Raw genomic sequence first — 26,239 nt, forward strand, 5'->3', positions numbered from 1 at the left:
CTGGCGCTTGGTGGCGCTTGTTACTTGTTACTTGTTGGTATTATCGAGTAATTTCAGTCGAGAAAAAGAAGCCACCACGGCTCTGTGTGTCTGATAGCTTTGAGGCGGTGAATGACTTTTTTGTGTGAAGTATATCGTCCAGGTATCATATCAGTATGACTTTTATTGAGCATATTAATTAAACGAATTACGGTTGATTTAAATTAAATGAAACCTAACGCCTGTTAGTTGTCAGTGTTAACGTTTAACGTCGTGCTAGTAGTCATACTAGCCATAGTTTTCGTTGTTAGCCTAGCATTTTTTGTCTTGTGTGTTGTAAACATGTAATTAATAACCTTTATAGTGCTAAGCGGCATTGAACGCATCCTTCTTGCTAGTCTTCTTATGCTTTGATTTACTAGCTGTAGAGATTTAGAGCGATTTAAACTGCTATTTATTACTGGTTTTTAACTTTTCTGTTGTTACTAACCTCGTGTTTATTTATTGTTTTGTTTTACACAGGCTACACATATGACATACATGTCTCCCGCTCTACTTTGATTGTAATTGTGCCTACCAGTAAATATGAATCGTCCAAAGCCTACAACTCTTAGGCGCCCCAGTGCAGCGAAACCATCAGGTCGGACTACTTGTGCAACCAAATCCAATCTTAGCTGTGTGTTCCATGTTGAATAGCACCTAGGCACGAGAAACTAAAATTGTAACATCTGCATTTTTGCAGGCCATCCCCCTACAGGAGATTTTATTGCTCTGGGCTCTAAGAGCCAGGGAGGAGAGCCAAAAGCCCCTGCTGTCCTCCTGAAGGCAACCTCTACAAATTTACCTGCTGACCGCAAGAGAGAGACTTCCTCCACTCTGCCATCCTCATCAGGGCTAGCCAACCTAACTAAGCGGCCCAAACTATCCACCACCCCTCCTGTCAGTGCCCTTGGACGTCTCGCTGATGTTGCTGCAGTGGACAAGAGGGCTATATCGCCCTCAATAAAGGAGCCATCAGTAGTACCTATTGAAGGTAACTTTGAAGCCTGTGCATTTCTGAAGTGTTGTAAAATTTGAGATAGGAATGTCAGAAAATCTTCAGGTGACAACTGACAAGGAAAGTAAAAAAATATGTTTCTCTGTGGCAGTTTCTCCAGCAGTGCTGTTGGACGAGATTGAAGCTGCTGAATCAGAAGGAAATGACGATCGCATTGAGGGATTGCTGTGTGGAGCAGTGAAACAGCTCAAGATGAACAGAGCCAAGCCCGACATCACACTCTACCTTAGCCTCATGTTTCTGGCCAAAATCAAGCCCAATGTTTTTGCAACTGAGGGAATTATTGAGGTAATTATTTTAACACAGTTATTCTTCAGTACATATACACAGATGAATAATGTATATCAGCATTGCAATATTTCGCCAAGTGAACCTCACTGATTTGACAAAATCTTTGTTACTTTCCATGTGTTACACTTGTGTCACTAGGCCTTGTGCAGCCTCCTGCGTAGGGATGCTTCTATCAACTTTAAAGCAAAAGGCAACAGCCTGGTCTCTGTTCTGGCATGCAATCTGCTGATGGCAGCATACGAGGAGGATGAGAACTGGCCAGAGATATTTGTCAAAGTGAGAACACCCACAAAATTCAAACACATTTCTGTCATGCATGAGCTCTTCTTATAATTTGTCCTTCTGACATATACTTTCAGGTTTACATTGAGGACTCTCTGGGTGAAAGAATCTGGGTGGACAGCTCTCACTGTAAGAATTTTGTTGACAACATTCAGACTGCTTTTGGAACAAAAATGCCCCCAAAGAGTATGCTGCTCCAGGCTGATACGGGCCGCTCTGCTGGAGATCTGAGTGCAGGTATGGTACATTCAGGTTTCTGTAAGTCAGGACTACTGATGTCAGAAACAAGTGCTGATTGGTCATGCTGCTTTTGATCTTTAGGTAGCAGCCCTCATCCATCAACCCCAGATGAGGATGACAGCCAGACTGAGTTGCTGATAGCTGAGGAGAAACTCAGCCCTGAGGATGAAGGGCAGGTTATGCCAAGGTATGAAAGCTACCAACATAAATGTGACGGCCATAGCGTACAGTCTGTGTGTTCAGATTTACAGCATATATAGGTAACGCGGTTAAATTTTCACAATTGAACAATGAAAAATGATTGAAACAATGCACTGAGCTCCTTGATCATTTTGTGTTTATTGTTCTTATTCACTGGAAACCTGTAGGTATGACGAACTTGCAGAGAGTGTGGAGGACTATGTGCTTGATGTCCTCAGGGATCAGTTGAACCGCAGGCAGCCGATGGACAATGTGTCCCGAAATCTGTTGCGTCTGCTCACAGCCACATGTGGCTACAAAGAGGCAAGACTCATGGCGGTGCAAAGGCTGGAGATGTGGCTCCAGAACCCAAAGGTGAAACCCTTGATACTGACAGCTGTGTTAAATAAATCCATAGTGTTATATAGTTGTACTAATAATATGTTGCAGGATTTGTGTAAATAAAAGGTGAAATGTGGCCTCTAAAGATACAGCTATTGCAATACATTAAAAGTAGGCGACTAAGCATTAGCTTACGTTTTTCTGTGGTTGCAGTTGACTCGCCCAGCTCAGGACCTCCTGATGTCTTTGTGCATGAACTGCAACACCCACGGAGCAGATGACATGGAGGTTATCTCCAACCTGATCAAGATCCGACTCAAACCCAAAGTTCTTCTTAATCATTACATGCTGTGTGTCAGGTCTGTAAAGTTGTTCTTATTGTCACACATCTATTTTGTCATCACAGTCAGTAATTCGCACTAACCGGAGCTTTGGGTATATCTTTGCAGGGAGCTACTAAATGCACACAGAGACAACCTGGGAACTATGGTGAAGCTCGTCATCTTTAATGAGCTGTCCAATGCCCGGAATCCCAACAACATGCAAGTCCTCCATACAGTGCTGCAGCACAGCCCAGAGCAAGCTCCAAAGGTAAAACTAGATCGTTTGGAAAAATTTCAACAGAAATGAAATTATTTTTTAATAAACTCTGCATTTAATTTTATCTTTGTCTCGGCAGTTCTTGGCAATGGTGTTCCAGGACCTGTTAACCAATAAAGATGATTACCTTCGTGCCTCAAGAGCTTTGCTCAGAGAAATCATCAAACAGACTAAGCATGAGATCAACTTTCAGTCCTTTTGCTTTGGTTTGATGCAGGAGAGAAAAGAGGCCAGCTATGTTGACATGGAGTTTAAAGTCAGTGGATATGAAAATTCAGCAGGCCTACTTTGTTGAAGCTGTTTCGTTCATGCATTTAAACTTGGTTATTTCTCCCATAGGAGCGATTTGTCATCCAGGTGACAGATTTACTCACTGTTTCTATGATGTTGGGCATCACCGCTCAGGTCAAGGAAGCAGGCATTGCATGGGACAAAGGAGAGAAGAAGAGTGCGTTCTGTCTATTTGTCCTTCTGCTGTATTTAAAGTAGCTCGACTTGGCTTGGGTTAAACATGTGTCTGGTTTGTTTCAGATCTTGAGGTCCTGAGGTCCTTTCAGAATCAGATTGCTGCCATCCAGAGAGATGCTGTGTGGTGGCTTCACACTGTTGTTCCTACCATCAGCAAACTTGGTGCAAAAGACTACGTTCACTGGTCAGTATCCGTAGCAGATGTGTCGATTGTCCACGTGGAAATATTTTTGCTGCTTTATAAATCATTTATCTGCTTCATGTCTGCAGCCTTCACAAAGTGCTTTTCACAGAGCAGCCTGAGACATATTACAAGTGGGACAACTGGCCTCCGGAGAGCGACAGAAAGTGAGCAACCCTGAAATAGTTGCACATAATTTGCTTTTTGTTATTTCTTAATTTTTTTTAGCTTCTGTAACTTTATGGACCTTTTCTTTTCATTCCTCAGTTTCTTCCTTCGCCTTTGTTCTGAAGTTCCTCTTTTGGAGGACACTCTGATGCGTATTCTGGTGATCGGGCTGTCACGTGATTTGCCTCTGGGCCCGGCAGACGCAATGGAGCTTGCTGATCACCTGGTTAAGAGAGCTGCCGGAGTTCAGTCAGATGGTTTGTGGAAGATCCATTTTGGTTGTAAATGTTTATGACTGCTGTTAAAGTTATTTATGATAAACTCTAGTCGAATGTTTGTAGATTTGTTAAACACTTGTGCCTCTCTTTAATGAGCTGCCATAAATATTTCAAGGGGCAACTTTTATGTTTTTTACGTCTGCTAAGTAATGTTAGTAACAAAGGAAAGACTATTTTCATTGTTATAGTTTTCTTGGCACGATGCGTGCTGCTGAGTTGTCTGCCTGTTTCTTGTTAAGCAGATCTCGAGGTCCTGAGAGTGGAGAGGATCCAGCTCATTGATGCTGTTCTGAATCTGTGTACATACCACCACCCAGAGAACATTCAACTGCCTGCTGGGTATGTCACTTATCCTTAATGGCTTTTAAGAACACATATAGGTCATACTGTTTACAGACTTAAGTAACAAATGACTACTCTTGTTTAAGGTACCAACCACCAAATTTGGCAATATCCACACTCTATTGGAAGGCATGGCTATTGTTGCTTGTTGTGGCTGCATTTAACCCTCAGAAGATAGGTACAGCAGTCATATTTACATACATCTTCATATAAGATAAATTGTTATAGGTATCTGTTGACAGATATGGTGTCTGATATCTTTTTTTCTTTTAGGTTTGGCTGCCTGGGATGGATATCCCACCCTAAAAATGCTTATGGAGATGGTTATGACAAAGTAAGTAAAGGTTATCAGTAACAGTTAAATTATTTAAATGTAATAATTCTGATTGGCTAACACTTTTGTCTCTGTGGTTTTATAGTAACTATACATACCCTCCTTGTACCATTGCGGATGAGGACACAAAAACAGAGATGATCAACAGAGAGTTACAGATCTCCCAGAGAGAGAAACAAGAGATTTTAGCCTTTGAGAGCCACTTGGCTGCAGCTTCAACCAAACAGACCATCACGGAGAGCAACAGCTTGCTCTTGTCTCAGCTTACCAGTCTGGACCCACAGTAAGATACCAAGACAGTTATTTGAGAGTGGACACCCATACTAGAATGAAACATTTTTGCTCATATATTAGGACATTTGAAATCCCCTATTTTACTGAAAAAAATTATATAAGCTTAATATCTTTGCATCACAATGTGAATGAAGTCATAACAAATAATCTTAGCTTTTATTTGCTGGTCAGAATCATAGCTGGTGTTTGTGTTTAGGGGACCTCCTCGTAGACCTCCCCCTCAGGTCCAGGAGCAGGTTAAAAGTCTCAACCAGTCTCTGCGTCTCGGTCACCTCCTTTGCCGCAGTCGCAACCCCGACTTTCTTCTCAACATCATCCAGAGACAGGTAATGACCATTTCAATAACTCTCCCAAACTCTGCACCCCCCCCATCTCCATAAAATAACCCGTTTTTTTCCCCCTTTTCAGTTTTTTTTGTTGTAGTCCCGACAGTTCAGCCACAGTACTGAAAAAGAGCAGTAGTTTATGTTATTAATCAGTGAGTTTTGTCTGTTGCGACTGAAATTTTTTTCAAACTCATCTTCAGTAATTGCCAAACAATGACCAAATTCAAGGCATTACATGGAACATATCGTTTTAAAATGTCCAAAATGACCTGGTCATTGTTGTATTATATTGACTTCAGTACTTATCTAATGTTTCCAAGAACATGTAATATTAGATTATAATTATATTAGATATAAAAGATTAGATTATGCCTCAACAAACATATGATGTGCATATTAGCTATATTAGCTTGGCTTGGGGCTTAGGCTGTACCACCCTGAGTGTGCCCGATTCTCATCTGATCTCAAGAGCTAAGCAGGGTTTGACCTGGTTTGTATTTGAATGGGAAACCACATGAGTGCTGTAAGCTTTAGCATGGTTGAGTTGTTGTTAGTACCATTGCTTCTGGGTTCAAATCCTCTTGCTGTCTTTGGCCTTTCTGAGTAGAGTTTACATATTTATCCCTGTACCTGTGTGGATTCTCCCCAGAAGTGCATGTACTTGTACTTTACTTGGTGTTTCTAAGTTGTTAGTGTGAGTGGTTGTCTCTCTCTTTGTGTAACCCCTGCAAACTGTTCTGGGTGTACCCTACCTCTCACATCCAGACTGATTGGTTGAATGGGACTGACTTGGAAGAAAATATAAATTGTGTTGCTGTTGTAATGTCAGTGTTAAAATGTATATTTTCAATCCCTTACAGGCTTCTTCTCAGTCCATGCCATGGTTGGCTGATTTGGTCCAGTCCAGTGAGGGATCCTTGGATGTGCTCCCAGTGCAATGCCTGTGTGAATTCCTTCTTCACGATGCTGCAGATGACAGCTTGCTCATAGACGATGATGAAGAAGGAGAAAGCAAAGAGCAGAAAGCCAAGAAGAGACAAGTATTTTAATTAGTTTAACATTATTTCTTAATTACACGGCTTCATCCCAAATTCATACCCTCCATACAAAATGTATACATGTGCTTGATAATAGAAATTTGCATCTGGGTACAAAATAAGACTTAATGACTAATCCTATGATTTCTAATCTTTATTCCTGTCAGAGACAACAAAAGCAGAGGCAATTACTTGGGCGCCTCCAGGATCTTTTGTTAGGTCCCAAGGCTGATGAGCAGACAACATGTGAAGTACTGGATTACTTCCTGCGCCGTCTCAGCTCTTCTCAAGTGGCATCAAGAGTCTTAGCCATGAAGGTACCGTCCTGAAAGGATGAAAAATGTTTCATGGTGTTGTGTTGTACGTAAATCATTATTTAAAATATACATTGCATATTTGTGTGCAGGGTTTGTCTTTGGTGCTGACTGAAGGAGGCCTGAAAGATGGGGAGGAGCGAGACCAGCCCATGGAAGAAGACTCTGCAGATGCTGAGCTCTTGCCAGGTTACCAGTGGCTGCTACAGGACCTCCCCAAGCTCCCTTTGTTTGACAGTGTCAGGGGCATGACATCCACTGCCCTGCAGCAGGTCAGTTTTTCTCAACAGTGGACTGGAAATAAGTGTAAAACTTTAATGAAGATTAATAAGAGTTTTGATGTCTGTTAACTTTCTAAAGGCCATTCACATGGAGACAGATCCACAGACGATCAGTGCCTATCTCATCTATCTATCCCAGCATGCACCAGTGGAGGAGCAGGCTTCTCATAATGACCTGGCTTTGGTAATCACAGCGAGTTGCTTGAGTTTCCACATGTCACTTTATTTTAAACTGTTCTTTTTGTCAATGAGCAGCGCTGACATGGGTCTGGTCTCCCTTTTGCTCTCTGCAGGACATTGCCCGGCTCATCGTCGAGCGTTCAACCATCATGAACAACCTCTTTTCCAAACACTCCAGCAGACCTGAGTCTGATGCTGTGCTCTATGCTTTCCTCTCCATCTTCTCTACGTATATTAAGAGGATGAGGAAGACCAAGGAGGGCGAGGATCTTTACAGCTGGGTGAGCACTGGCGATGAATGCTGCTCTCTTGATCTTCTCACTAGCCCACAGCAATTTAAACTTTTCCTCATTTTTAGTCATATAACTACTGTTACAATGTTGGATTCTCTATTAAAGATTTCAAATAATTGTCTAAAAGTAATCCCTGTGATCCAAAAGCTCAGGCTTTAGACTCCACCCTCCTTCTTTAAGGGAGGGTGGTCTTAAAGGGAGATAAAACTGCCCAATGCTGCATTTAAGATAAATAAGGGTTATTTTAAACCTAGCAAAGCTAGTCTAGTTAAGTGATAAGAAAGTTAACAGAAATTTTTAAAATAGCTCCTCTTTTAAATAAATGTTAAGATTTTAGGCCTTGTAAACTAATAATTTTTCTGTTTTCATTGAACAGTTTTGAGTTAAAGAAAAAAAAAATTCTAGTACTGAATAGCCAAGTACAGAAAATATTGAACTTCCACCTGAGAGTCATTCTAAATCGAAGAGTAATTTCTGTTCTTAAACTGGGGACATACACCAGGGAAAGATGCATTTATTTTGTAACTTCATGCTTTATTTTGTGTTTTACAGTCAGAATCTCAAGACCAGGTGTTTCTACGCTGGACTACAGGGGAGACTGCTACAATGCACATTCTTGTAGTCCATGCTATTGTTATCTTGCTAACTCTGGGACCACCCAAAGGTAGCCCTGTTTGCTTTAAAGTACATTGTCAGCACTGCTAAAGGGCTGTAAGAACAAGTTTAGCACTGTGTATCATTACAGGAGAGAGTGATTTCCACATGCTTTTGGACATTTGGTTTCCTGACAAGAAACCTCTACCCACTGCCTTCCTGGTTGACACCTCAGAGGAAGCCCTGCTGCTTCCCGATTGGTTGAAATTGAGGATGATTCGTTCTGAGGTCTCACGACTGGTCGATGCAGGTACAACTTGTCATGTGGATAAAAATCTTTGTTTTTCATCAAATAATTCATTTTTTACTTTTTAATGAATGTGTGTGTACCCTTTTATCAGCTTTACAAGACCTCGAGGCTCAGCAGCTGCTGCTTTTTGTTCAATCTTTTGGGATTCCAGTCTCCAGTATGAGTAAACTTTTGCAGTACTTGGATCAGGCTGTGTCCCATGATCCACAGGCTTTAGAGCAAAACATCATGGACAAGCGTAAGATTTTCTTTTCTTCTGTGTTCTACCTGTTTTTTTGTTTTTGTTTTTTTACTTTTTGGGGGATTTTTTAAAATTGTTTAACATTGATCTTACTGTGTATATCCTCTGTCACAGACTACATGGCCCATTTGGTTGAAGTGCAGCATGAGCGAGGGGCCACTGGGGGGCATACTTTCCATTCTTTACTCAGTTCCTCTCTTCCTCCACACAGAGGTCAGTGTCTTTATCCTGTAAAACATTCAGTGTTGGGAAGGTTACTTTTAAAATGTATTCCATTACAGAATACAGAATACATGCCCCAAAATGTATTCTGTAACCTATTCCGTTACGTTACTCAATGACAGTAACGTATTCTGAATACTTTGGATTACTTAATATATTGTGGCGAGTTCAGACAAGGAGGAGACGGAGGTATCGTTTGGTCTTGCTTCCCGTGAGCTAGCCAGGGAGCACAGCCGTTTATTACATTTGCAGAAGAACACACTGCCACTAGCTAACTGCTCAGCGCGGCAACCACAACACACATAGGGCGCCCTCTGACCCCGAAAGGACACACCGTCGCAGCGAGAGGGCGTCACCCGTCACCATGGCAACATACACAAAACATAACTGTACAAGCAGAACCCCGAACAGCCCTGACCCGCTACAATATTATCATGCTTTTTACAACAACGTGAATGTACTATTGCTGTGTGATTTATTGCTATTACTGAAGGTCCGCGACTCCGAACTGTAGTAAAGGGACCTCTGACTAATGCTGGGCTCACACTGTGCGATTTTTGGCCCATTTTGAGCCGATTTTTGAGTCGTGCGATCGTTTTGGCGATCGGCCCAATTTTGGCCTTCATCGTGCGTCGTGCATCGTGTAGTATACGTGGGGTAACGAGAAGCGATTGACACCTCACGACCAGCTCCCGATCATCAATCGCTTGGTCGTGAGGGTGTCACCGCAGTTTGCCACACTGCGCACGCGCAAACACAAATGTCAGCGAAAAAGACGGCGTAGCACGGCAGTGCAGCGTGTGATCTGGACACAAGCGATGGAGGCACAACCTGTAGAACCATCCGAGCCCTTTCGATGTGGCCTCACAAAATTATCACGACCACAACAACCGTGAAAATAGTTGGATCGACATTGCTGCTCAATCACAGCTGCCTGACCAATGTTTTTCATTAGCAATTTAGCAAAGTTGATGGTGGTGGTGTGTCTGTGTGAGTGAAAGATGGAGAGGGAGAGCGAGCGACAGAATTTCTGTTATAACCTTCATTTTTATGGACGCACAGTGTGAGCACTCAGGTCGCATCAGAGCATCGGGCCGTATAGTGTGAGACCCTGCATCGTGACCTATGAACTTCTAACCCCTGCGAGTCAATCGTACAGTTTGAGCAGGAGCTGAATCGCGCGACTGAAAAAATCGCACAGTGTAAGCCCAGCATAATACGGCGGGGTCCCTGTCGGCTGGTAGCCGAAAAATAGCTCTACTTTGTTGTGTGGGTCAACTTTTCTTGCGACAGACAGAGAGAGGCGTTGAAAGGCTGCTCCAACGGAACTTGTTGTTTTCGGAGGAAAACACGAACACAGTGTACAGTCGAGTCTTAATAGCTTACTTACAACTGGGCTCGTCAGGCACTCTTCTTGGCTGCAGTGGTTATTATTATATTTACATGCTTCCAGCTCCCGTTTTTGCTCGATGACTGCTCGTACCTTTCCACTCCCCTTTTTCTCCCTCCTAGCGCTCACAGACACATAACGTATATGGCAGTCCATTCTCCCTGCAGCACGGACTACACTGAACATGATGCTACATTCTTTAGAGCTATGCTTGTAGCATTCTGCCTGTTAGCTTAGCACAACAACAACAACAACGAAAAGGCGCTCTCTCACCCAGGAAACACACAGTCGCAGAGAGAGAGAGCGTCGCCCTGTAACCATGGCAACCGTAACGCTGCCGCCTGGAACAACAGATCGTAGCTGTCAAACAAAACCCAAACAGTCCTGACCCGCGACAAAATGAAACAGGAAAGTACCGCAGTGTAATCCATTTATTTCAACAAAGTAACTGTATTCTGAATACCACCTTTTTAAACGGTAACTGTAACGGAATACAGTTACTCATATTTTGTATTCTAAATACGTAACGGCGGTACATGTATTCCGTTACTCCCCAACACTGAAAACATTTAAGTAAACATTAAAATCACTGGATAGATTAAATGTTTATCCACATATTATGCTTTGATTTCTAACAGTACACGGCCCTGGGCTTTAATTTGAAGTAGATTGCAAAGTTACACCTCAGAATTTATTGCATTTTCAACATTATTTAATGTTCTTATTGCACTGTTCCCGGCAGATTCATCTGAAACAAGTAAGGCCAAAGTTACAGTGGAAACTCCTCACAGCTCTGTGAAGATGAGAGCAGCCACTCAGCTTCCTGTAGTCGGGCCTGACGATGATCTCACTGGCATGTTGCTTCAGGTAGGATGTACTGGCCATTTATTTCTCCACTCTTTCTGGCATTATTTAAACTATTAGCTCACTTAGTAGGCAAGTTACAATTTCCTTTGGGCTGAATTTTATTATTTATTTGAGTTTTAAATCCAAATAAAAAGTAGTTTGTTTCTTTTGAGACTGATGTTGGGTAACTTCTCCTACTTTTTTTTTTCTCTTAATCTTTATAGATTTTCCCCTTGAAAGTGGACCCCCGCTGGCATGGCCCTCCTCCCAGTCAGGTCTCCCTGGCCCTCCAACAGGCCTTAGCTAAAGAGTTAATGCGAGCTAAGCAGGGCCAGATTCAGCAGGGTGGTTTGGCATTTCGACTCCTGCAGGCCATTGCAGCCTTGCTCGCTTCTGCTCATGCAGGGCCAATAGTAATATCAATGCATCGGAGTCACTCTCTGTCCTGCCCTCTTATGCGCCAGCTTCATCTCTATCAGGTGGAACACACATACACAAGCAGAGTCAGTTCATATTTCTATGTATTTTTATAAAGCTTCTAAATACAGTATTCCCATCTTTTGCTTTCTGCATGTTCTTTGCAGCGTCTCGTTTCCCAGGACATTGCTTTCTCATCACTGTTTCTCAAAGTCATTGTTGAGATGTTAATCTGGTTAGACAACCCAACTGTAGAGGCAGGACCACTAAAGACTCTGCTCAGATCTTTTGCTGGACAGAACTCTCACAAGCACAGGCTCAGTGATGGTGAGTATGCCAGTAATTTCTTTGCAGATGCTGCTTTATTCATTTTCTATAAACTGCGAGTAATGTGTTTCTCTGCTTTGTAGTACGTACAGGTTTCCTTCACCTGGCTGAGGCGTTGGCATATCGCAGAGATACTGAAGTTCCACTGAGAGCCATCATAGCAATGCTGAAAACTGGAGAGAAATGTAATGCAGAACCTGAACTTGTTGGCAAAGGTAATAATGAAGTCACTGGATTGTTTAGGAGATAGATAGATAGATAGATAGATAGATAGATAGATAGATAGATAGATAGATAGATAGATAGATAGATAGAAACAGCAGCTTGAATTAGGAACTATCACTCCCATACTCCCATTTATTGTGTTTAAACAATATAAAGGTGGTCCAAAGTTTATGATAAATACACTACTTATTAATATTTTTCAGTGCTACAAGGGCTGATGGAGGTGAAGTCGCCATATTTGGAGGAGCTACTGTCTCTGCTGATGACTGTTGGTACACAGAATGGGACAGCGGGCTCTGTTGCTATGGTGATTTCTTTGCTCCTTCAGGAAAGCGAGGAGCGAGCTGTGAAAAAGGAAGTGGATTCTAATAAGTGAGCGCTACAATTCTATTTCCCTCACAAGTCATGCAAGAAACATTTATATTTGACAGGACTAGATGGCAAACATGCCTGCCTGGGACAAATAGCAGAACAGCGCCTGCTGCCTGTGGCCTTATACTTTAAACTCCATTTGGATTTTAACATTGAATTAGCTTTTCAGCTTTGTGGTGGCTTTTCAGATGCACGTGCTATGGACATCAAAGACATCTGTAATCAGTTCTGCCACTGAGAAGTTGCTTACTGTGTTATATATTTTCTGATAGGAGTACAAGTAGAGGGAGTAATAGCACTATTGGATGCTCTCTGTAAATTGTCAGAAAAGGGATGTAGCTCTAAAAGCTTTGTTGTCATTATTGAGGCTAAAATGATAATTAAAGGTGACAAAGACAGGTTCCATGTAACAACTTCAAAATTGGTTTGTTGTTTCTAATTGACCAGTACAACTTTGTTAACACTAAATATTATTATTGATGTGCCTTAGCTCTCCTGTTAGTAGTTAACAGATGCTGAGTTACATTTGTATAAACTAATCCTTTGGTTTGATCTTTGGCAGTGGCTCAGAGGTGACAAAGTCAGGACTTAGCTCTGGGCTTCTGGTTGATTGGCTGGAGCGTCTTGACCCTGAGGTTACTTCAGTGTGTCCAGACCTTCAACAGAAGCTGCTGTTTGCCCTCAACAAGGTAAGATAAGGCTTGTGTGCAGATAGTGTTCTTGGCTTATCACACCAGAGAAGGTGTTTGCTTGGCATTAGCGATGCATCCTTTCTTACTGTTTATCTGTTTCAGGCACGAGGGACCCCAGCTTACAGACCTTATCTTTTGGCCTTGCTTACACATCAGTCAAACTGGTCCACTCTGCTGCAGTGTATCAGTGCTCTTCTCAGCAAGCGCAGAGACTACAAGTATGTAGTTTTATCACAACCTTTGTCTGCCACAGTCTTGAGGTTTTATTGAGGATTATCCTATGTGTAGAGAATTCAAAATTTCACTTTGCTGCTTTTATTAGACTGGACCCATCCTCTGCTCTGGATTTCTTGTGGGCGTGCAGCCACATTCCTCGTATCTGGCAAGGACGTGACCAGAAGATCCCTCAAGTAGGATCAAAAGCTTTCATAGTTACCACCTTTTTTTTCTTATTTCTTTTCTGCTGATGTTGGTGACTGGTGCTCTCCTTTTGGTCTTTTTAGAAGAAAACCGAAAAGTTTGTTCTCCGGCTCAGTTCAGAGGAGCTCATTAGCCTGATGGACCTGATATTGTCAGAATCAGAGCTTAACAGCCACGACACACTCCAGGATGACAAAAACAGTGTGGACCAGGCCCCCTGCTCCCTCATCCAATCCAGACTGCCCCTCCTTCACTCGTACTGTAATGGAAATTTAGAAGACATCAAGAAAGTATCAGAGTACCTCATCAACTGCTCAAAAAAATGGGAGGACAGGTAAGGTTTATATTATTTAAAAATTTGCTGTATTTATCGGCAACGCCTCCTCTGTTTCTTCATCTTTTTGGGTTTTTTTTTTTTCAGATTGATTTTTTCTTTATCCATTCTTAGTTGGTAACACATATGTTTATTGCATTTAGTTGTGGATATTTTACCATAGTAGTCAATTAATCTTATTGTGACACATTGTATTGATCACACTAATTGGCCCCAATACTGAAAGTCATTTTTTCCTTCTTATGCTGTGCTGATAAACTTGGGGTAAATCGCACCAGATTTTCCTTCTCAGTGCAGATAAACTTTTCAGACTTCCTCTGTCAGCCACAATGCTGTGGACCAGGGAAAACTTGATAATTAGGTCTATTGGTGTGAAATTAAAACCAGCAGAAGTCGTCTGTACTGTGATCTCTTTAAAAGCTCAGTGTATTATAATGAAGGCAAGAGGATTAAGGCTGAAGCTCTAAACTTGCCTGTGTTGTGAATTCCTGCACTGACTTAGCTGTCAGAGATCAGGGTGCAACTCTTTGTGGAGGCAAACCCTCCTTTCATGAATATGTCTCTGGTTATTAAACCACTTTAATGAGGAAACTTTGGCCAAGGTCAAGGAAAATTAGCTTCAGAATTACAGTAATTTAAGTGCAGTTAAGCTGTTTGGTGAAATGGTTGCTAGTGAAAATATGGCGGGATAAAAACATGTTGAAAGTAGAGGGTTTCGGCCTTGTGTCGAGTAAATACTTGATTGTATGTTAAGCATTCTTCTTGCGAGAGCTTGCTGACAGATAAGCTGGTGTTTATTCCAATTACACAGAAACTATTGAACAGTGAGCCGATGTTTTACTCTTGGTCAAGGTCGCTCTGATTTGCTTAATGCATAGCTGTAATAAACTGCTCATTTAGTAGAAGTGCATCATTTGAGCCTGACAAGAGCCTTAGCAAGTAAGAGGATTTTATAAAACTGCATTGACTCGAAGGTGAATACCTCTGAATTGCATCAAGCTATTCATGTCAATAGCTTGTGTTAATATATGTTAATTGTTGTTGCCTACAGACATAAATAATAGGGAACTACTATATCGTGTTCCTTAAACTGGTGTCACGTCAGCTCGGTGTATAATCACTTGCAAAAAGATTAGTTTGGGTGAATTTGATAAAAGTTACATTATAAAGTCAGTGGGACTCTTGCTCGCTTGAGCAGAAAAGCTGTGACAAGTGTTCTGTGACTGCACAAAAAGTAAGCGTCCATTTACTGTCAAATAAAAAGGTCCAAGTGACACAACTCCATAACATGAGGGATTAAACTCTTGATTATTTTCTCGCTAAGTTTGGAGCTTTAGGATGGACAACTGAACTGTTCTAAGCCAATAATGCATTAATGGTGTCTTCCCCCCGCCTCCCAAAGAAACTTTTCATGGTGGAACCATAACATATAGCATACTTAGTGTTTTGTTTATTTTGGCTTTCAGTGCAATGAGTAAGAGGTGCCAGAACCTGCTGCTACAGATCTATCTGCACTTCCCTGAGGTCATCCAGCACGTTGCCCTGCCTGAAAGCACGTTCAGCAGCGGCGGGGCAGCAGATGGCAGCAGCTGCAAGGTAAAGATGTCTTCCCTCTGTTATAGAACTTCTTGCCTAATCTTGTGTAGGCTCCTCGTGTATTTTTTTGTATCCAACGACGTAAAGGTGGACTATAAGTATAAACAACATCAACATGCCAGGATCCAATAATGATCCAGCTTTGCAACAAGATGTTACTGTAGACTGAATGGTATAGTTCTTACTAAATACAAGTAATTGAGTGATTTGATTGTGTCTTTAAATGTAATTATTCTTATTTCCCTTTATTCAGTGCTACAATTAGTTATAGCAATATCATGATGTTGTGTATTAGAAACGGGTCACACATCGTAACTTGCAGCTTTGCTTAATGGTTAAACCATCTCTGATGTCCCCACTAAAAGTTCTCATAATGCTGAATTGTGTTTTTGTAAAATATTTTGTCTCTGTCTACCTAATAAATAATGTTTTCTGAATTCTTAAAATCACAATTTCACTACTACATACCACTTACTGCCAAATGTTATGTTTCTCAGCTTGATGTCCTGGTGCATCGCCTGGTCACACTGCTTGCTGATATAGGAGACTCAAAGTCTGCCGAGAGCCGCGTGTCTGATGCCAACCTCGCTTGCAGGAAGTTGGCTGTATCGCACCCTGTACTGTTACTCAGGTGAAAAAGAAAGACTAAACTATGATGCCGTTTTTTGTTGCATGAGCTTGTAAATTATCCACCACTATAGATGTGTGTGTTGTGTTTAAGCTGATTACTGATGCGCTTTTGTTTCTTTTGACCTTCCAGACACCTGCCCATGATTGCAGGCCTCCTACACGGTCGCATGCACCTAAACATGCAGGAGTTTCGCCAGCAAAACCACATGACATTCTTCAGCAATGTACTCGCTATTCTGGAGCTTCTGCAGCCACTTGTTTTCCACAGTGATCACCAGAGGGCGCTTCAAGACTGCCTTCTGTCTTTTATGAAGGTCCTTCAGGTGGGTAGCTCCACGTTTCCAAATCTTCTTTAGGGGATTTAGTATCGGGATCCTACCAAAAGGAGCTACAAATAAGATTTTAATAGTGTCTTTTTTATGTTTGTGCCTCTCTCTTGCCTTGTAGAATTTCCAGAGGACACGTTCGCCGTTGGTCTTCATTAACAAGTTTCTTCAGTTTACACAGAAGTACATTACACACGACGGAGCAGCAGCCATTCCTTATCTACAGAAGCACTCTGACATCTTACAGTAAGTGGCAGCAGTAACTTTAGAAAGCATTCCTGATGGGTAAACACCTTAAAAAAAAGTCTGCAGAAAGACTTGGCAAATTTTTCTGTTCTCGTTTCAGGAGTTTGTGTGCAGAAAATCCAGATTTGGTCCAGCTGAAATCTCTCCTAGCTGGACTCACTTTGCCTGTAAAAAGCTCTTCTGCAGAGGTATCTACAGAAGAGAGAGATGGTAAGAGTTGCTGTTGTCCACATTTGATCCTCATGTGTAATTACACTAAAGCTACAAGTGATCACCTTGTGCCTGCTGGCATACTGTTTATCTGAATACATTGCTACGTTTTCAGTGATACACTTTGAGAGCATCTTTTGTAATTTCTCTATGCAAACTGTGGTTTCCACAAAAGCGTGAATTCTTTAATCTCATTTTTTTTCTCTTTACCAGACGACTTGGCTGCAGGTTCTCTGCCCTTAGTCAACATATCGGCCTCATTTTTACTGAGCGCTGCAGACATGACAATGTACTTGAAAAAGATGTCAAAGGGAGAGGCAGTCGAGGGTAACTTCTCTCCTCTATGTCCTACAACATACTGAGTAATGTAGTGTTTTAATACCTATAGTGAGTAATACACTCATTTTTTTCTCTCCCCCTTAACTGCTATAGATGTGTTGGAGGTGTTGACAGAGGTGGATGAGAAGTCAAGGAGGAGCCCAGAGATCATACAGTACTTCATTGTGAGTCACAGAAAATGGACACAAAAAAGGTCAAGTGCAGTGTCTCAGTGTGAAACACGTCAATCACCACCTTGTGTTTCTGTTGGTAGAATGATCTGCAGAGGCTCATGACTTCGCCTGAGGAGTTGTGTCGGAACATGGCCTTCAGTCTCGCCCTACGCTGCATTCAGAATAATCCATGGTAGGTTCAAAGCATTTCAGGACAAACCACTCAAAGGAAAACATGCTGATAGCAAAAGAAAATGTGTGGCAATAACTGAGAGGAGGAAAAAGGCCAATAGTCATGAAAAAATATGTTGATCTCTATCTGTCATTGTTCTTTAGTTCATATATTTATATAATTTCTGATTGCTTACATAAGAGTGTGTGTTTCTTGTGTTGTAGCCTGGCAACAGACTTCCTGCCAACTTTCATGTATTGCATGGGTAGTGGCAACTTTGACGTGGTGCAGACTGCTTTAAGGAATCTTCCGGAATATGTGCTTCTCTGTCAAGGTAAGAAGACACTTCTGTGAGTCCTGCGCTGGTATTCTGGTCAAACGAACCACATATTAAACATTTTGTAAATTGTGTATTTTTAAATATTTTAAGTGATTTAACCTCCTAGGACTTGGCGTCCACATATGTGGACATCGCATTTTGAGTTATTTAGACCAAAATACTCAATTTTACTCCACAAGGGCCTGATAACCATTTACGAGGACATCATACTGCTACTGTTCTATCAAAATTTTAAACGAATATCCTCATATGTGGCTCTCATTTTTTATAAAAACAAAAATAAGGTAAAAAAAAAAAAAAAAAAAGGTAATTCTTTGTTTTTACATTCATCGGGCCCCAATATGCCCAAATATCAAAGAGAAATTAAAAATGCATGCCGTGGAAGAGTTTGGGTCTTAGGTTAACAAAGGTCTTTGTCGCACATTTGTAGCTGAATGATGCCGTGTTCTCTTTTCCCCCCTCCCTCTCCAGAACATGCAGACATCTTGCTCTACAAGGCGTTTTTGGTGGGTATCTACGGACAAATCGACACCAGTTCAATGATCTCAGAGTCCATGAAAGTCCTTCACATGGAAGCAACAACCTAACGATAAAGTGTTTGACTCCACGTCTGACTAAAAATGCTGTCAGTCATTCTTTGCGTTCCACACCTTGATATTATGTTTTTTCAATCCCTTAAGTTCATTTCAGTAATTTCAGGATAATTTATTAACTTCAAGAAATGCATAAAAAATCCCATTGAATAAAATGAAAATAATATAATTAAAATGGTAAAATCAGCGTAATTGTAATAATGGAACAGGTATTACTGTGCTACATTTGAATAGATATGGATTATTTAACTTGGTTCGATTACTTCAACAATAAAGTTAAATGGAACATCAAAAGGTCATATTATTATATAGGAATATTAGTTGGAGACAGCAGAGCGGATAACGTTGAAGAAATTCTCAACAGAAGATAATGAAAAATAAATATAATATAGGAATTCATATTTCATAATTTGGGGTGTAATTTGGAGAGAAACTTTTGCATTTCTGAAGTTATTAAATTATTTACAGATGCACTATTTCAACGCTTCATGAAAAAAAAAAAAGGGTTTTTTGGCTTCACACTTTTAATAGTTTTGAAAATGAAGTCCTTCTTTGAATTTTTGAATTTCCAGAATTTGAAATTAAGAGTTTAACTTATTTTCTTGACTGTATTAGTTGGTTTCAAGAAGAGCTTTCATTTATTAACTAGTTATTAAAATGTTCGAAGAGCTTGTGAATCATTAAAACTAAGAAACGAAAAAGTGTAACTGTTTAAACAGTGCTGTGAATTCCTTTCAAACCTGCGCACCATTTGGAAGCAACCTTATTGTGAACTTAATAAAATAACTTTTGGAAAATGCCACTTTTTTATTTTTCATTCAACTCAACCTGACAGGATGTGAGGAGTGTAATATTTCAGTAGTTTGGAAGCTCAGTGGAGACACTTTGATGGAACTTAATATGGAAAGCAGTTTAAAGTTCAAAATGTAGCAACAGAAATTTCACAAGAACCCATTATTAGCTTTCAAAATAATATTTTAGCACCTCAAAAAAAAGATTGAACTGAGGAAAAATTCATGCTGTAAGGATTCATTTCATTCCAATATTTCTTGGATCCTGATAAAACTGGAAACAGCTGTCACATGTACGCTTGCTCTTCACTGGGGTGTAACAGACAAATTAAAGGCGTGATGCACATGCTGTGATGGAAACCATTTTGCCATGAAAGTGTGAGTTGTTTTGCCCAGTGCCAGTGACTTCATCTGGAAACCTCTTGATGGAGTCAAAGGGATAAGTTAAACAATGTGCAGGCATGCCGGTAAACTAGCAAAGTGGACGTCCACATTTATGGTAAATTAACCATGGTGGTAATTGTTCAATCACACAGACCAAAGGCTTCTTTGAAGATGTGATGTGGGTAGGCCGTTTTACAACGTAGAGTGCTCCTGGTGTTTTGTTACATAGGAGGACGTGGAGATGCAGTCGCAGCACGGTTGAGGATCATCAGTGATGGTAAGACATGCCCACACTGGTGGGTCAGTGGAATCTGTCATTCAGAAATGTTCAGTCACCCATTGAGATATATGGGCCTGGCAGCTGGAAGCAGGTTTTCTTCAGATCAAAATAATGTGTTTTTTCTTATAAAAAAAAAACAACAATAACAAAACTGTTGGACAAAGTGCTATAAAAACGTATTGGGGGACTGTCACAGGGTGACTTGTGACAACAATGATGTTCATAATTCAAATTTTAAACGTTTTGAAAATATATATCGTGCACCATACTTGCTGTGTGATATGTTAATTGCACCTGTAAGGTGTCCTGTAACTCGCCAAAAATTCTGTTTATGGTTATCAGTCAACAGACTACACAAGTCCAAGCAGCTTGGGCTCTTGGTCCGGCGCCAGCATCCCATTGGCTGGACAGCAGTGAGGCGGAACAGAGATGAGTGACAGCGAACGAGGAAGTGGTGGGAGGGAGAGCGGGGGGCCAAGCCTATTGCTGAATAGCCTGATGGACCACTGACAAGTTAACAACCTCTGTCTTTATTCATCATACCAATCCAGATCCACTCAAAGGCAGCTGCAGAGAGCTAAATGTTTGCGTGATCACAGTTAACATTTTGCTTCATGGTAAAATAAAGAATCCTTTCAAAAAACCAAATCTACTGCAGAAAGTAATTATGCACTAAATGTATTTTGGCACCGGCTTTAACTGCTGATTTAAGGGTAAAGAGTTCAGAATAAAAGTAAATGTTATTCTTATTTAATGCCGTGAACGTCAACTTGTTGGTGCTCCTTATCACATTTCAGATTTCTCCCTGGTTATTTGCAGCTCCAACACCGAGGCTTCTCATATGGTCTCCAGCCCCCAAAACACACACTCTTGTGTTAAGGCCGTGACCTTGGTGGGGGTGGGGGTGGACTAATCTACCAAACGGTTTAAGTTGTGGTTAAAACATTTCAGCTCCATCTCAACCTGCGGTACACTTTTCTTTTTTTAACAGCAGTCACTTGTGCATAACGAGTGCTTGGAGTTTTCATTTTTACAGAACATTTTGCTGTAATTGTTTGGTACTATACAATTTGAATGCTATAATTGGTTTGCTCAATGTAAGATCACTTTAATTTGAATACACAGTCTTAATATTTCTTCCAGCACCAACCATGCAAGTGTTGGAAAAATCACCGATTTTCCCCGTCCATGTCAAAGTGGACAGTAAATGAGCGGCAAGCAGGAATGCCGACCACTGGAGGCCTTTTGGTCTTTCTCTCAGCTGCAGGAGGGGCCCTGATGTGCCACTACCTGCCCATGCACATCTGTCTGCTCTCCGTCTTCCTCTCAATGGCACCCTCGTCTTAGATCATCTCCTTTTACTCCACGCTTGAGTTGCACTTGGCTTGCATGGAAAAAATGTGGACCGTCTCTCGCCTCTCTTCTCCCTGGCACTTTGATGTCTCAAGTGTGATTGCTTTTGGATTGTGGCCGCTTTCCCTTGAAGGTTTTGACATGAAAAGCAGGCTGGGCTCTCAGGTTTATCCCATGGCCAGTGATCCAGGACTAAAACAATCAACCAGTTCGCTGTGGGATACTGTTACCAGCGAGAGTGAGGCACCAACCATGGGGGCTTCCTCAGTCATCATACTTTTTCTCCCCTCTAAACTAAAATGTTTTAGGTGTGTTGATTGAATTATACAAATCCAAGCTCCCATTAATAGATTTTAGACTTAAGTTTGTGCTGACAGTTGACACTAAAATATATAGAAGCTAGAGAATACATTACAATACATTCCCAATGTGTTTGCAGAGGTGGACAACTGAAATGATCCAACATTTTTAATGAATTAAAAAGAAATGAGGCTAGTAATTGCAGTTAAAATTGACCCAATCAGATAAGTATGATAATGTGACACGTCATTAACAGCAGAGGCATAAGTGACAACCCTTAAGCTTCACTTATACTTTCATTAAATATTGAATCTGTGCTCATTGCTGTTCCAGCCTGCAAATTACACCAGATAGATAAATTCCCATGACAGTGGAGCTGACGATAATCATCCATCTTCGCATGACATTTGGCAGAACTCTTGTTTTATGAGCTAAAGTGCCACTGGAGTGGATCAGAAAAAATAATAATGCACAGTGTTCACGATCTCTATTAGAGCAGATGGTATCTTATGACAACGAGGGCAGAGCGTGACAGTTAATCCACTTCAGCCATGTCTGTCAAGGAAAAAAGTGGGTAAATAGCCTGAGTGATTTAATTTAAATTTCAGCTTAGTGAAAGTGTTTTTTTTGTGCAACAAATTTAAAGATATAAAAAGTTTCATCAGTAAAAAAGTCTTGTTAATAGCTTTAAATAGAGTTATCATGTCTTCAGTAGGTTATTTTATACATAGGTTTGTTTGGAGGTATTGAGATTATTATTTTCCCCCACTAATATTTATATACTTGAAAACTGAACCTACAGATAATTATCAGCTCCTGTGTCACGCAGCTCTTGTAATGTTGTTTTTGGCTGCGGCCAGAAGCTGTTTTAGGTTACAAAGTTAAAGAAAAAACAAATTGCAGACAGACTCACTCTGCAACTTCCTGATGTGCTTGCTATAGACACTTTAAGTATTTTCTTGGAGGAGTTGTAGGTGACCAAAACTGACTAATTCAAGAGCATTAATTATAGACAAAGATTTATCAGGAATCTGGATATTCAATTCAGACTTCCCTTATGCTTATTTTTAACTGGATCTACTGAAAAGCAGCTGTTTGATAAAATGTTTGCCATCTCAACCCGAAAGTGATAAAGTCATGGTAAAAAGGAGATGCACCTTCTGCCAGTTCTAAGGGTTTACATATCAGGACATAATGAAAGGTTATCTAGTTCTTAACAGGTCTTAAAATTAGATAAGTACAACTCCAGGTGAACAACAAAACAAGTCTTATTACAATGTGTCATTATGTATTTGGCAAACATTAGGTCAAACTGCAGAAGACGTATCTGAAAACTGGTTCCATTGGAAGGTAAGTAGCAGCCAGGTGCTGATAATCAATTGCAAGAGATTAATTGACCATTAGCAAGTGTGAGCACTTCTATAAAAGCAGGATTTTGCAGATATGGAACATTTAGGTGTATGTTAACACAATGCTAAGGGGGTGGTATATTAGCAATGATCTTAAAGAAGCACTTTAAGCAAATCAGCACAAACACCTCAATCCAGCTGTCAAGCACGGTGGTGGAGGGGTCATGAACACAACTCCTCTGTATACTAAAGTATTCTAGAGTGAAATTTGAGGCTGTCTGTCCAATAGATGACTTTTGTACCAAATTGGGTGGATTGAACTGCTTTGGTGGGAACTTAAAAGAGCTGTGAGTGCCCACGTATCTTTATGAACTCAAGCATCGCTGTAAATGAGAGTTGACAATGATGCAAGAGACCGATTCGGTCATACACGAAATAATTACTTAACGTTGTTGCTGCCAGAAGTGCTTTTGTAAACTGTTGACTCATGAGTTGTACTGTAGTTTTCACACACTGCTTCTGTATTTTGACTTTGTTAAATAGTGACATGGCATAATATGTCAAGCGTTGTTCGTCTGGGATTGTATTTACCTAATTTAAGACCTAGTAAGGTTTACATAATTTTATATTATGTCCTGATATGTGAAACTTTGAAGAGACAGCCGGTGGACTTTGTTTGTACCATGACTGTATATCCATGTTGTGTTCATAATTTATATACACTGCTGCCAGATGGCTATATAACAGTCACACTGGCTTTCAGGTGTAAACAAATTTCAAATCTGAATAATGATTTTTGTCTAATAGTACTTTTCTGCTTCTTTATTTCAGATAGAGTTGATGATTGGTTTTAAATTCAAGTGTGACTGAAGTGGAAGAAACAAAACACTTTACTTCACTTTGAGACCGAAAAACTGATTTTACTTTTTTTTTTTTTTTTTACTTTCACAATGAATAATTTCAAGCTCAAACATGCCAATTTCAAGCTAAAGACACGTGAAGAGCATCCCACTGGTGACTTACTAAAATCTCAGATAATGTGTAGTCCGTCCCTTCACTTGAAGGTCTGCTAATAATACAATGATTGCCACTTTAGCTGTGGATCTCCAGTGTTGTCATTCAAGAAGCTGGAACTCCAATACAGGCTTGTCTTAATGCCTCCTTCAATTATCCACTATCAGGCTTTTTGAGCAACTACTGTCAGAACCTCCCCCGCTGGTTTTTCACCAATCTTGTCCCTGATTATCTGGATCAATGGGCATTAAAGGACCCCGGCACAGACAAACAGAAGTAGTTTGAGGGTGGGAAAAGGGGTCTACTTTCAGACAATCCAGAAATCCCTGTAACTATCTGTGTGCCAGGGACAAACAGAATGGCTATTCAGTCGTCAGTCCCGCCACACACAGTGTTTATTTAGCCACAGCTCAAACCAGACACTTCTAATCTATTTTCCTTTTCCCTGCAAACGCAAGAAATTATTTCTCTCAATCGCCGTCTGTCCTTTCCCATCCCTACATGCATACGCTTCCACATGAGTAGAAAGTAGTGCTAAGACCTGTTAATTGTTGAGTTGGCTCACTTAAAACGATAGATCATTCATACTGATTAATAGTGCAGTTAGAAGTGCTGTTTTCTTGGGTTGGGGTGATTTGATTGCTAAAGAGATGCTAAAATGCTTTATTAGCTGACATTTCCTTGTTGTTAGGTTTTTGTTATGGAATCATAATGTAGGGAAAACAAGCAATTTTTATCTGCAATTCAAGACAAGACACTCCACCTAAATACTGGCTTTCAGGTACAACTCAGGCTGTAAAGACATCCGAATTGCTCAACCCCTAATCCTGCCTCCTAATTTAGTGTTTGAACAGGTGCAGATGAAAGGGCCACACAGGTGATGGATTTGCAGTCCTCACAGCACGTATAGGAATGACCATCCTGTGACTCACCTTAGCTCTGACCAGCTGCCTCTTGCAGAGATCCCAGGCTGATCAAAGCCACCTCAGCCCGCCAGCTCTGTGGTGACAACACTGACAGCGGAGTGTTTTCACCACCGTTTGAGCTGACGAGCAGTTAGAAAGAGATGTTGTTAGGTGATGTGTAACTTTGGATTAATTGACACACCTGGGTTTAATTCTCACAGACAGTGCTGGAGATCATCTCATCAGAGAGCCATCACCACTAAGCTACAGCTGTCTTGCTTTAAAAAAAAAAAGTGTTAATAATCTTCGTGCCTTGGCTGTTAATGTGTTGATGTGTTAGCTTTGATCTGAGATGGAAGAATCCCATCAGGGCTTGACTACTGACTACATACTTTACAGCTGTGGAAGTAAGATTATCATTACCAAACACATGACATGATAAAACTATTTTGCTGTAACTACAGAACATTTTTAGATTTTATGTCTCTCTAGTTCGCTTCTAACGTGGGTTTTTATAGGGGATAAGTGACAGAATACAAATACACAAAAATAGAAAATTGCCTTTTTAAAGATTTGCTATCAAGGACATATCCTTCTGATGCAATGTTTTTTAAAAGATATATTTGACAATTTGGTTCCTCTTTAAAACTTGTATTTTATCAGATGTGAGAAAAGTGGCATTTTTGATTCTGGTTTAGTGAACAAGTGACAGTGTTGTTATTATGAGGGAAACCTACCCTTGCATGTAGATACCCTTTGTTATGGACACTTGGTTACTTCCTTAAGCAAGTAACCCTAACACAGTGAGTTAGCAGTTAGAGTACTTATGATTGCCATTTAAAGTGTGCTAGAATTTCAAACATCCACAGGAGACCATTCATTTAAAGAAGTGTTATAAAATTTATTCCAATTCATGCAGCTGTTGATGATGTGCTTTTAAAAGTTGTAAACCTTTAAGTTTATCATCTTAAATGTTAACTAACCTATATAGATAACATGCTAAAATGTACCTATGTACCATTTTTTTCAAACACTGGCTCTGTATGATATCAGCGAGAGTCGATATACCTACTATGGTCATTTTAGGCAGGGAAATCCCACCCACCTGTGGATGAAACCTGCAGTCTGCTAACAGAAAGCCAAATGGAAGATGGGCTATACAACAAAGCAGTATTGTGAACTATAAATGCAAGAAACATCAGTAGAGTGCAAGAATAAAGGTTTGAAAAATTACCTTAATAGGCTTCTTCTAGCATTTTTTTAAAACTCAGAAGAATACAAAGTACAGCAAACACAGGTGAGACAAGTTATTATTTTTGATCTTTAGTCATCTACAGGAAACTGAGATTATTACATTAGATTTTCAGGAGTTATAATGGGAGTCTGCCAAAATTGTAAATTA

The 26,239-nt window shown here is 40.6% G+C and overlaps 2 protein-coding genes across 8 annotated transcripts in view; both read left to right on the forward strand.

Annotated features, from left to right (window-relative positions):
* Nucleotides 1–19,263, forward strand: ints1 (integrator complex subunit 1). Of its 4 annotated transcripts, none has more exons than XM_026164460.1 (48): nt 1–142; nt 502–619; nt 722–1,012; nt 1,128–1,324; nt 1,466–1,603; nt 1,687–1,846; nt 1,931–2,036; nt 2,218–2,404; nt 2,585–2,730; nt 2,821–2,962; nt 3,051–3,227; nt 3,311–3,419; nt 3,503–3,623; nt 3,710–3,787; nt 3,888–4,045; nt 4,306–4,405; nt 4,495–4,586; nt 4,682–4,742; nt 4,828–5,025; nt 5,233–5,362; nt 6,223–6,402; nt 6,567–6,716; nt 6,806–6,985; nt 7,074–7,178; nt 7,288–7,455; nt 8,020–8,131; nt 8,213–8,371; nt 8,463–8,609; nt 8,727–8,825; nt 10,967–11,091; nt 11,295–11,549; nt 11,655–11,814; nt 11,898–12,029; nt 12,243–12,411; nt 12,974–13,100; nt 13,206–13,321; nt 13,426–13,513; nt 13,607–13,857; nt 15,324–15,453; nt 15,951–16,084; nt 16,214–16,406; nt 16,531–16,655; nt 16,756–16,865; nt 17,079–17,192; nt 17,298–17,368; nt 17,458–17,549; nt 17,753–17,862; nt 18,340–19,263. In XM_026164460.1, the coding sequence occupies exons 2-48, from the start codon at nt 565–567 to the stop codon at nt 18,453–18,455; spliced, it is 6,564 nt and encodes a 2,187-aa protein (XP_026020245.1). In that variant the 5' UTR covers nt 1–142; nt 502–564; the 3' UTR covers nt 18,456–19,263. The 4 variants fall into 4 exon arrangements, with proteins under 4 accessions (XP_026020245.1, XP_026020247.1, XP_026020248.1 ...); XM_026164462.1 differs by having other exon boundaries at nt 4,309–4,405; XM_026164463.1 differs by having other exon boundaries at nt 737–1,012.
* Nucleotides 19,264–25,025: 5,762 nt separating this feature from the next.
* The window catches only part of LOC113019996 (visual system homeobox 2), a 4,046-nt gene continuing 2,832 nt past the window's right edge, over nt 25,026–26,239 (forward strand). For 3 of the 4 annotated variants that reach the window (XM_026163665.1, XM_026163669.1, XM_026163666.1), the window contains exon 1: nt 25,182–25,244. Coding sequence is in view for 1 of the 4 variants with exons in the window: in XM_026163668.1 (XP_026019453.1) it covers nt 25,190–25,244 (55 nt within the window). In the remaining 3 variants the exon portion in view is untranslated. Of the gene's footprint in view, nt 25,245–26,239 lie in introns of all 4 variants that reach the window. The other variant, XM_026163668.1, reaches the window with a different exon arrangement.

The sequence above is a fragment of the Astatotilapia calliptera genome, chromosome 4, assembly GCF_900246225.1.
Source record: "Astatotilapia calliptera chromosome 4, fAstCal1.2, whole genome shotgun sequence".
Lineage (NCBI taxonomy): Eukaryota > Metazoa > Chordata > Actinopteri > Cichliformes > Cichlidae > Astatotilapia > Astatotilapia calliptera.